The sequence below is a fragment of the Anabrus simplex genome, chromosome 1 (assembly GCF_040414725.1).
Source record: "Anabrus simplex isolate iqAnaSimp1 chromosome 1, ASM4041472v1, whole genome shotgun sequence".
NCBI classification, from domain to species: Eukaryota; Metazoa; Arthropoda; class Insecta; order Orthoptera; family Tettigoniidae; genus Anabrus; species Anabrus simplex.
The window spans coordinates 1,772,273,821-1,772,286,517 of record NC_090265.1 but is presented as its reverse complement, the minus strand read 5'-3'; the positions used below and the strand labels follow the sequence as shown (position 1 = coordinate 1,772,286,517).

The 12,697-nt window shown below is 37.7% G+C and overlaps 1 protein-coding gene across 3 annotated transcripts in view; it reads right to left on the bottom strand.

The window, feature by feature from the left end:
• eEF5 (eukaryotic translation elongation factor 5) overlaps positions 1–12,697 on the bottom strand; it is a 71,965-nt gene that overhangs the window by 37,790 nt on the left and 21,478 nt on the right. For all 3 annotated transcript variants that reach the window (XM_067138614.2, XM_067138615.2, XM_068225691.1), the window contains exon 2: positions 2,205–2,331. In XM_067138614.2, the coding sequence (XP_066994715.1) occupies positions 2,205–2,312 (108 nt within the window). In that variant the 5' untranslated portion in view covers positions 2,313–2,331. The remainder of the gene's footprint in view (positions 1–2,204; positions 2,332–12,697) is intronic.

Below are 12,697 nucleotides of genomic sequence, written 5' to 3'. Positions count from 1 at the left end.
CTGGTGCACCATGGATTTCAATATTGTTTCTCTAAGTATTGGTTAACATGCTCCACTTCATCATGGGAATCGGCCTTCATCTTGTGAAGCTCCCGCTGAAGTTCCTTGATCCTTTCATCCCGTTTATTGATTTCCAGTTTTAAGTCTTCAATTACTTTAGTATTGAAATCAATTCCTTCAGCCTGTCAATAACTCAACTAATCCATCCATAACTGAATCTAAAAATGTTGACTCACGAAGTATTTTATCCACCACCGCCGACAGATCCTCTGAGCGACTGTTTACGTTTGGTGGAGTCCTCACATTCCCATCTGCTGCACTGCACTGCTGTGGCTGCTCCAAGCTTGCCATCTCCATGCTACCGCGACTCTTTTGTTTGTTCTTGGAGATAACCTCAAACAAAAATTCTGATCTCAAACAATTTTCACACACACAGATAGTTGTTACCCATAACTAAGTCACCAAGAATCACTAATATCCATAGAAACACAATAAATCTTCAGACTAACCACCAATACTCTCTTACTCTGTTGCCATGTTGTGTTGAATGTTCCGAGAAGAACTTTTCTTTAAAGAGTTCTGAAATGAATTTGCCCACACGATCAAGGGCATTATCCCTCCTTTTTAACAAGATTATGTAAAAACACAGTGTTTATGATCTTTTCTGCAGTGTTTGAAATAGCTGCAATGTTCCAATCTAAAATTCTCTACAAGGTGAGTAAAATTCCAAACTCACACTAGTTTCTTGAGCTTTGTTTAACTTATAGTTTAATATTTCCTCAACTGCTCCTATACTAAAGGTTTCATTATTTACCCTCAGCTATGCAAACAAACCACACTGACATGCTGAAAGTCATGGGATAGGGGCCCTCTTAACTCTGTCGAGTGCAGCAACTCCTCGTGGAATCTAATCCACAAGTAAGAGAAAAACCTGAGATTCTGAACCATGCTGTTTGGATGGCTAACCAAAGCTTCCTGCAATTTGCAGGATCTTCGGTGTGAAAACCTCACCATCACATCCCATAAATGCTCAAAAGAGTTCGTATCAGGCGAACGAGGTGGCCAAAGTAGTCAAAACTTTCCAGAAAGCTCCTCGCACAACTTCTTGACAAGCTGGGCCCTATGACACTGCACATTATCCTGCTGGAATATCTCATAGTTGTAGGGGTACACGAAGTCCATGATGGGCAGCAAGTGCATACTAAGCACTTGAATGTAGTAGTCACTGGTCAATGACCGTGTTCAGGCGGATCAGTGGATCCGATCCATGCAGCTAAACACACCATTACGGAGCTACCACCAGCCTGTGTAGTGCCTTGTTACAACTGGGATCCGTGGCTTCACGGGGCCTGAGCTGCATCAGAACCCTACCATCGAAACAACTGAAACACTGACGCATCAGATCAAGTTACATGTCGCCTGTCCTCAAGAGTAATTAGCAATGCTGTGCCTGAGGGTGTTAACAAGGGCACTCTGGTAAGTCTTCTGCTCCCATATTACATGGGCATTAAAGAATGCTGCACTGACCTTGGTACCTCCTGCATTGAAAGAGGATGTGATTTAAGCCACTGTAGCTGTCTGTTACAACAGACTATTTCTAGCCCGATGCCACCAATCACAATCTTTAACGCATAGGAATATGTAGTGACCATTCATGCATAGACACCCAGCAGGTAGCTTTCTACAACTAGTTCATGCTTCCTGTCCATAAACAGCATGACCTGCAGTATGTAATTTGAAAGCTGAGAATCTCCTCTTTCTTGGTACTGGAATAATCATAGATTGCATTATGTAACAGGAATTTGTTCATTCTCAAAATTGAAAAAATTTTGACAACTGAGGTTCTATTTGTCCACAAGTTTCATTCCAGCAAAAACTCAAGTTCAACAAACTACCAATGGGGTAAACCAAACCAAAGAATTTGCAAAAGGAAACTTTCACTAAAACAAGTGATCTAACCTTTAAACCATAATAAACTGAATACAATTATACTTCAATGTACTAATTGTGTAATATGATTTAATTATTACTGTACAGCAATACAAGATTTAACAGTGTTAATGCAAAAGAAAGAGAAGGTCAATTAAACAATAAATACAGTAATTTATACCTGTTGACACTGTTCAAATCAGGACTGCACATAAAATGTCATCTAAACTCACTGAAAGAGAATGGTATTGCTGAATGGGAAATATAATACATACCTTAAGCATAACGAAACCATTCTTACGAAGTGCAGAGCATTGCATAGGGTACGTTACAGAAGCTCCAGAGTCTCCAGTCTCAAAATGAGTATCTTCGATATCAGCCATGATGAGAGATTTCTATGCTCTAAAAAGAAGTGCATTTTTACATAAGACACCATACATAGCACCATATTTCTATATCATACATGAAAACTACAGTTAATATTTAAAAATCCTAGGGAAAGGTTGCAAAGTAAAAGGCAAATAAACAAGCGAACAATATGAATCCTGTATCACTTACAATTCCACGTACTCTATATTTGCAGAGCTTCTGATTTTCAGATATATTCCAAACTATCACCTATATACAACCTTGAAACTGAACACGCGTTATCTTGGAACAAATTATACAAAAGGAACTGCATTCGAAATTGCAGCCACATCCGCAACTTAATAATAAACCTGAACAATAGAGATTTTCTCCACTCTTGCTGCCCTGTCAGAAATTTACCATCCTCAATAATACTTCCTTCTTTCAATTGAAAATGAAAGAATATTGAAGTCCCTTAACATATGTGTATATATTTCCATTTATTAAGGAACAACCTCCTATTTTTACACTATGCCTTTAAAGTAAGGTAACATAATATCAAATTTTACCAAAGTTTCATTACTTCAGAAAAATGGGGTTGAACGTTACTCACAACCGTAGGTATCCCCTCAAATTACCCTACACATGACCCCCGGGTGGTGCTAAAACAGTAACAGCATTAAAGGTGACATACAATATGCCCAGAAATATAACAAGTAACGGTTCTTGGTACCTCCTGCATTGAATGAGGATGTGATTTAAGCCACTGTAGCTGTGTTACAACAGACTATTCTAGCCAGATGGCACTAATCACAATCATTAACTCATAGGCATATGCAGTGACCATTCATGCATAGACACCCAGCAGGTAGCTGTCTACAACTACTTTATGCTTTCTGTCCATAAAAAGCATGACCTGCAATATATAATTTGAAAGCTGAGAATATTGATATTGAAGGCATTTCTGCCAAAAAATGCAAGTATATGCAAAAACAACTACATCACCTGAACATTGATGTTAACATTCAAGAAACCCATACCAAAGATGAACAGGATCTCCAGCGTAGAGGACGAATACCCGGTTATACACTGGTCGAAGCTATCCACCATCAACAATATGCAACAGCCACTTATGTGAAGTCAAGTTTACATGGAGTGCAAGTAATTGGTTGCACTGAAGATGGCTACATTTATACTATACCAATTCAGATAAATGACTTAAAAATTGTCAATCTGTACAAGCCTCCGTGTGTGAATTGGGCTCCTATAGTACTGACGGCTTTTGATCACCCTTGTATATACACTGGAGACCAACAGCCATCACACAAACTGGCAGTATGACACTGTGGATGTGAATGGGGAGTCTCCAGTTCTATGGGCAGAAACTAACAATATGCACTTGGTTTTTGACGTAAAAGGCAAGGGAACATTCCACTCCGTAGGCTGAAACAAAGATTACAACCCAGACTTGACATTCGTGACTAAACATCAACTAGACCAACCGCTCAACACCACTTGCACTGTTCTGTCCAACTTCCCAAACAGTCAACACCGACCTGTTATGGCAGAAATCCGTTAGAAAATTCCCCTTGTAAACTCAATGCCTTTACCCAGATGGAACTTTCAACGAGCCAACTGGGATGGATTCACAAAAGACCTTGACTCCAGTCTAGCTCCGGAGAATCTTCGACAGTAAATAACTATTCGCACTGCAAGTTGTATGGTTAAGCTTATTTTTAATATGTATAACTTTTGCTTTCTCAACGATGCATTTGTTTCTACATTCGTCCCTGTTTTTATCTCCTCGTAAGATGTGTATTATTTAATGTAACACCTTGTGTAAAAAATTGGGTTATATGAAGGAGTTATATCATGTTCAAGATCATGCTTTCACGTCTCTGCACAATATTTAAAATGAAATTTTACCGTTGGTCTTTATAGCTATTGTTGAGAGTGAAGGAGAATTTCCTGTTGTGTATGTTTATCAGGAACTCAAGGGAGACTTCACTAGTTAGTCGGAACATAGAAAAAATTATGAACTCTTCTCAGAAGAACTCTTAAGGTTTCACTTTACTTTGTCCTGCCTGCTGGCTCTTCAGAAATGTGTGCGTGTGTGTTTTATATTCAGGAATCTTTCAAGAAGAACACTTTCACACTGCAAGATGTGTGTTAAGGTTATTTTTAATATGTATAACTTTTGCCTTCTCAATGATTCATTTGTTTCTATATTCGTCCCTGTTTTTATCTCCTTGTAAGATGTGTATTGTTTAATGTAACGCCTTGTGTAATATAAATGCCTACATGCTGGCCTATTTCCCACATTTTGGCTGATGACGCAAAACAGCGTCGAAACTAGTTCCAAGTGCAAATACATGTTATAAATAAACTAACATTTTTGTATTGAAAAGGTGGACCGTTTTAAGTTTTCCTATCATCCATTCTCAGTTCAATACAGACAGAAATGAAATTCTTAGGTTTAAATAAAGCAAATAACTACGACGAATTTGTTAAACTAGTGATCACAGCTGGCAAGTCCAACATTCCTAGGGGTTACAGAAAGGAATATGTACCTGGAAGGAATGAAGATGGTGAGGCTTTATACCAAGAATACCAAAGTTCTGGAAATCAAACAGTGGGCTTACAGCTACTCCACTCTTTAAATAAGAACAGTCAAGCAGGAAAGCTGGGAGAATCTTGAATGGGTTAACTAGCAACCAACACCCAAAAAGCCACATCCTAATAAACAGATTCCTGACATTGACCGGTCAAGTACCTTTAAAATCAAAAATATTACAATGACTTCTTTCCTTCGTTTAACAGATTTCAACAATGTACTGAGGATGGAAGTATTTATACGGTGCCTGGAGTTTAACAGAATTCTCGCTGATGTTCATTAAAGTGGATGTACTCATGTAGATGACTGCTGAATACTCCCATTACTCTTGTTAAAAATACTTCTTCGTTAGTACTCTTTGAATTTGTTACCTGCATGAACTGTTGATTCAGAGCTCTTATGAAGATCAAAGAACAAAAGTTCAGTCACACTGGCATATAATTTCTCCTTGTACATCTGAGAAAAAGGTTTTGGATCATTCAAAGTAGAAGAACCATTAGAAATGTGATTTCCAAGTGCATACAGTGCAAGCGACAGTGCTAAGCACGCAGAATCAGAGAGTACTCAGCTACCACAAGATCGTATCAAGGATGCTGCAATATTTGACATTATTGGAATTGATCTAGCTGGACCATTGATTTTAAAGAATGATTCGAAGGTCTGGATTGCATTGTATACATGCGCAATTTATAGGGCTGTACAGTTATCTTCACTCAGCACTGAAGCATTCCTTCCGTCATTAAAGGGATTCATTGCAAGAAGATGACGTCCATCCATTGTATATTGTGACAACGGAACTAATTTTATTGGAGCTGCAAATATGCTAAAAGAAATGTCTGTCTGAAAAATCCTAAATGAATCTCAGCTACAAGAAATTGAGTGGAAGTTCAATCCTCCCACAGCTTATTGGTGGGGAGGTTGGTGGGAGCACCTGGTTAGTTTTGTCAAGGAGCTGCTGAAGAGGATGCTCAGGAAATAGTTCTGACTTATGAACTGTCAACTTCACTGTGTAATGTAGAGTCTGATTAATGGCCCACCACTAACGTATCGGAGGACTCAGGAGACTGAACTCCAAGTATGTTTCTACACAAGATCAATCCTACCCATGTTATCAGATCTAGATAAATTAGAGGGAGAAAGGTTCTGTTCTCGCTTACGTTTCTTTGAATTTGTTACCTCCATGAACTGTTGATTCAGAGCTCTTATGAAGATCAAAAACACAAAACGTTCATGGAGGTAACAAATTCAAAGAGTACAAACGAAGAACTGAAAAAGCGCTTCAGGAAAGAATCTCTCTCATAGTTGGTCCGAAGTCCCAAAGGAAAGACGGCAAAATCTCTGAAAGGAGGTGACATGGTATTACTCGGTTCTGAGAAACTGAAAAGGGTAGAATGGCCTTTTGTGAGAATTTTAATGTTCTCTGGTCGCGCTGGTGCAGCACGTGTGGCTAAACTGAAAACGAAAGGAGTTCTGATTCACCCAACTGAAAGACTTTACCCTCTGGAGGTATAAATACTTCTTTGTTTGTACTCTCTGAATTTGTTATCTTCATGAACTGTTGATTCAGATCTCTTAGGAGTAACTATCATGGGGTAATATGCTAATAATGTGGTTCTTGTTTTATTTTATAAAATTGCAGGTCAATATCAATTGAGTTTGCACGAGAGAAAATAAAGCATGTTTTAATATAAATATGGAGTCAAAGATTTTCTAACCACCCCCTTAACGACTGATAAGTCATGGATTACATAAAAGCAGCTTCATGGTCCGTATCGCACTTCAATAGATTCATAATTAAGTATTTATTTATTTTCCACCTAGTCGATACAATGATTGCTTAAGGCAATTTTTAATGGTCAAAAGTGGTACATGTTTCGTATATTATCAACATCTTCAGCCACGAAGAACAAATTAGTAAGCATACCAGAAATTGAAGATTTTATTAATGTTTTAAAATTCATGTTAAATCAAAATTATTTTACGTTTAATAATAAAATTTACCGACAAAAAGGACTCTCAATGGGAGCCCCAGCATCAGGAATATTGGCTAATATATACTTAGACTATTTGGAACACACGAAAATTATTAATCAAATAGAGGGTTTGGATTTTTGGACATGTTATGTGGACGATGTTTACGCTATAATAGATAACAGACTCACCGATAGCAATAAAGTATTAAATATATTGAATAATTTGGATTCCAATATAAAATTCACTTTAGAAGAAGAGGTTGAAAAATCACTGAATTTTCTGGACATAGACACAACAAGAGAAGAAAAAGGATTTTCTTTCAAAATACACAGAAAATCCACTTTCACACTGACCACTATCAAGAACAACTCGTTACACCCTGAGGCACAGAAAAGATCAGCATATTATAGTTACGTTAACAGAGCGTTTAGTATTCCTTTATCCAAATCTGAACGGAATAAAGAACTGTTGTTTATCCGACAACAAGCCCTCTTGAATGGTTTCAACAATAACATGATTGATAAAATAATTAATAAATTTTCGGAGAAGCAATAATCTAAATTAGCAGTCGAACCTAGTTAAACTGAAAAATATATCAAGTTCACATATAATAATCCAAACATTCATGTAATAACAAATTTATTTAAGAGAAAAAATTTCAAAATTGCATTTTCCACCAATAACAACATGAAACATAGTATTTTCAACCTTAATACAATAAATCTCTCGGAAAAAGATAAATTTTTTGATTCCGGTATATATAAACTTACATGCTTTGAATGTAAGAATACATACATAGGACAATCTGGCCGCAATTTTAAAGTTAGATATTTGGAACATGTGAATGCTGAAAAACATAGAAGATTCTCAGCAATGGGATCACACATGACTGCCACAGGTCATAAATTTACCAACATAGAACAAGACCTGACCATCATAAAAAAGTTAAAAAAGGGCAGCTTAATGAACACATATGAAGACCTGTACATTCATTAGACCAACTTGTAAAGAAAAATGATAACCTTAATGAGGCTGTAGAATATAAGAATCCATTATATTATCAAATTCTAGTATATTTGAAAATGCTTGAGAAGGATCAAGAAAAAAGAATTGGAATTTCTCCACCTACATATAGCCCTACAACTTATTCCTCCTCAGTTGAAGCTATAGGTGACAGCAAGGAAATTCTTGACACACCTATATCCCCCGCTCCTCCACCTCCTCAGGTGCAAGAGCAAGGAAGAACGCATCATCAATATTACACCCGGCGCAAAACTGTGAAAGAATGACAGGAGTTACTGTTCCAAAGGAAAGCAGGCTTAATAAGATTTGACAACTAGGAATTAGTAGTTATATTTTCATCTATGTTAAGAGCCACACTGTGATATCAGGATTTCTTCATTTCGATAATTACTTATAAATTGTATAATTTTTAATTTATAAATTGATCTTTTTTCATGAATTATTAAGAAAAGAATATTTATTAGGACAATTTCTCTATGGAATATTGTACAAGTGTTTCCTTGACGACTGCTTTCTATTGTAGAAATAATTTATATATTTTCTCTTGAGTTATTTGTTTGTTTTCATCTTGTCAATCTTATGTTAATTTTAAGGTCACTTCCTCTAAAGCATTACTTTGTCAATTTTATATATTTTTCATCTAAACAGTGTTATGTGGCTGAAGATGTTGATAATATACGAAACATGTACCACTTTTGACCATTAAAAATTGCCTTAAGCAATCATTGTATCGACTAGGTGGAAAATAAATAAATACTTGATAAGTCATGGGTCGCCGATTCGACTCTACCAATGGGTCACCTTTCTTATATAACAAAACTGTACGTACCTTCTGTAAACATTCAAGAATTTCTCCAGTGTGTATCATTCCGGTTGCTATTTTTGAGAATACAGTCTATATGTCACCTACCCCTCTTGCACTCAGTGCGCTGATAGATCGGCGCAAGAGGTTATGGCGAGAATGCTCACAGCCTATTTAGGGATTTTGGTCATTTGCGTGGCTGTTAAATGGTAAAAGTTGATCGTGACAGTAACTTAAAGCATTGAATTTGAGTTTTACTCTACAGATATATCCACCAGCCCTACAAAATATTTTTATTTTTGACAAATGAAATCTGTTTACCATGCATGTTTATGTTGTAGTTATTCAAAGTTATTGCAAGGAACTGTTTTGGTTGGCTTATGAATACAACGATTTGATTTTGCTATCAGTTTTAGTTTAGAGTTTATTTTGTTTCTTTGGTATATCATATGTTCGCTGTACTTCGCGAACTATAATTTTACACCTTCTCATTACTCTGTTGTTGCACATGCTTGCATCATCTTTATCATAATGGCTAGGCCAACGCCGATCTCCTTGAATTTTCAGATGATTCGGACAGTAATAATGACCGCTTTTTGCCAAAGGTGATTCCCATTACGTGGGAAGCGACACAGTCACAGCTGCTCACCGTGCATCAGACCGCAAGGAACTGACATGACAGTTACATGTACAGTGAATAACTTTGTGCCGTGCTTCAGGAGTGAACTGCAGCACACACTTCATATTGATATCAAATCATTCAGAATTAAATGTTCTTTCTTTCAGGTCTAAGAGTAAAGAAGAAAGACAATGTCTGATCTTTGTCACTGAAAACCATAATTTTTTAAAAATTAATTTTCAAAGCATATATATATTTTTTAAACATTTAAATACCTGGGGAGTAAATTATGGTGAATGCCCGGCTGGATGCTGAAATTAGTACGAGGATTCAAGCTAGAAGCTGTTTCTATCATAGTGTAAAAAACATGTTATGGGACAAAGATGTGCCAATGGAAGCAAAGGAAACTATGTACAAAATGTATTACGTACCCATAACTACTTACGGGGCAGAAACTTGGACAATGACAACGGATGAGAGATGAATACAGGCAGCCGAAATGAAGTTCTTGAGGAGTGTGACACGATGCTTGTTTAAAGGGACCTAACATCGAGGTCATCGGCCCCTAATGGTACGAAATGAAATGACAAATTAAAAGTCCAATATTCTCCACTGACCAGAATTCAAAACGTGAGGACGAAGAATGAATGGATGGAGATGAATTTAAAACAATCAGTGGATGCAACCTGCAATGCCTTACATTCACAGATTCTGACATAACACAATATGATTACTGACCAAGGGAATGCTGCCATAGCATAACATGGAATCAATGATGCTTGCAGTCTAAAGGGGGTCCAAAATCCTAGTTATCGGCCCCTCATAACGGTACTTATCACTAGGAATGTAGAACCATGGTATTTGTAATGCTGCGGTATTAATCGAAAGTAGCAGAGACTCGCGGTATTGCACATATTATGGTACTACTCACAGGTTATGAAATTCGACATATACTACAGACCTATGGTTTTTCTCACATTGCGGCGCCATTTACAGGCAACGCAACCCTATGGTGTTCAGCACACAAGAGTACTAACCACAGGGACCTTCGGCTATCCCGTGATGTTCTTCATATAGTGGGTACTAATCATAGGCAAGGCAGAACCATGGTAGCTATCATCCCATGGTCCCGCTCATATGGTGGTACCAATCACAGGTACTGCGAAAGCCGACCGCACGGTGCTCCTGTGTGCTAGTAATCACAAACCTATTTGGTACCTGATATAGTGGTACTACGCGCAAGAGCGACCCATGATGTCCTCCGCGTGGTGGTACTAATCACAAGTAGTTTCATGCTTGCAAGACAATCATCCCTTGGTCGCCCCTTTTAGTCGCCTCTTACGACAGGCAGGGGATACCATTGGTGTATTCTTCGTCTGCATCCCCCACCCACAGGGGGGCGAGGAGTATGGTACAGAAGAGTAAAAGAGACAAAATAAGAAATGAGAACACCTGGGAAGAAATTGGAGTGGAAAAAATGGATAGAAATGAGAAGAGCCGACTAAGATGGTTCGGGCACATAAAGCGAATGAGTGATGAAAGAATGCCAAAAAAAGGTGATGGAAATGCAAATGCAAGGAAGGAGAGGCCGTGGACGACCACGATTGAGATGGACGGACACAATCCAACGCAGTATTATAGGAAGAAACCTGGACTGGGCACAGTGTTGGAAGAGGAGTGGTGGAAAGACTGAAGAAAATGGAGAGGAACCATATTTGCCCTTACCCGGCTACAGCTGGATAAAGGGAAATGATGAATATTTTTTTTTTATTTGGCTTTATCAATAATACGTACAAGGTATATTCATTTCTGAAATGCTCATAGTTTCCTGTATTAGTGCAATTTATTTTAATGTGTTAAACTGTTTACATGTTGATTTTTTGTAATTTGGTTGGAAAATCACAAATTAGTTTGAGCTTCTTCAAGCAAAGGTTCAAGAAAGGGTTAAGGGCACATCAAAATCTGATCTGGGCCTGGTGCTGTATCTACTGCGATATAAGATGGCAACAGCCATTTACTTCAACACTGTGGACACAAAATCAGCTTCATGGTCCGTATTGCACTTGAACAGATTCACAACTAATTATTTTTTATTTTCCACCTTGTCGATACATTAATTGCTTAAGGCAACTTATTGGATAAAAATGGTACGTTTCATATATTAACATCTTCAGCCACATAATACTGTTTAGATAAAAAATTCATATATTGACAAAGTATCAATGCTTGAGAGGAAGTGTCCTTAAAATTAACATAAGCAATTAATGTATCAACAAGGTGGAAAATAAAAAATAGTTGTGAAACTGCGGACAATTCAGTGACTTTAGAAGGATGTTTCCTTTTTGGGAAATGGTATCAAAACAAACTATGGATGTTTCCAATTTTACACATCTCGGGCTTGTTTTCCAACACCCTCCTCACTGCCTTCTGGCTCTCTAAAACTGGTAGAGTAGGTTCAGTTATATTTGTTTCGCCTTTCGTGTGCAGGTTTATCTGCACGCTTTGTACTTGACAAGAGACTATGGTGTTTATCACCAAGGGCTAAAAGACATTCTTTACCTAGCCTCAAAATTGGCTTGCTGGATGTTTAGGACCAGGCAGGAGATTTACAGCCGTGAACAAGCTTTGTCTGACCCTGTAATAGTTGAGAGGGGAGTTCCTCAGGGCAGTGTTATCGGACCTTTATGTTTTCTTATATATATAAATGATATGAGTAAAGGAGTGGAATCGGAGGTAAGGCTTTTTGCGGATGATGTTATTCTCTATAGAGTGATAAATAAGTTACAAGATTGTGAGCAACTGCAACGTGACCTCGAAAATGTGAGATGGATAGCAGGCAATGGTATGTTGATAAACGGGGCTAAAAGTCAGGTTGTGAGTTTCACAAATAGGAAATTTCCTCTAAGTTTTAATTACTGCGTTGATGGGGTGAAAGTTCCTTTTGGGGATCATTGTAAGTATCTAGGTGTTAATATAAGGAAAGCTCTTCATAGGGGTAATCACATAAATGGGATTGTAAATAAAGGGTACAGATCTCTGCACATGGTTATGAGGGTGTTTAGGGGTTGTAGTAAGGATGTAAAGGAGAGTGCATATAAGTCTCTGGTAAGACCCCAACTAGAGTATGGTTCCAGTGTATGGGACCCTCACCAGGATTACCTGATTCAAGAACTGGAAAAAATCCAAAGAAAAGCAGCTCGATTTGTTCTGGGTGATTTCCAACAAAAGAGTAGCGTTACAAAAATGTTGCAATGTTTGGGTTGGGAAGAATTGAGAGAAAGAAGAAGAGCTGCTCGACTAAGTGGTATGTTCCGAGCTGTCAGCGGAGAGATGGCGTGGAATGACATTAGTAGACGAATAGGTTTGAATGGCGTTTATAAAAGTAGGA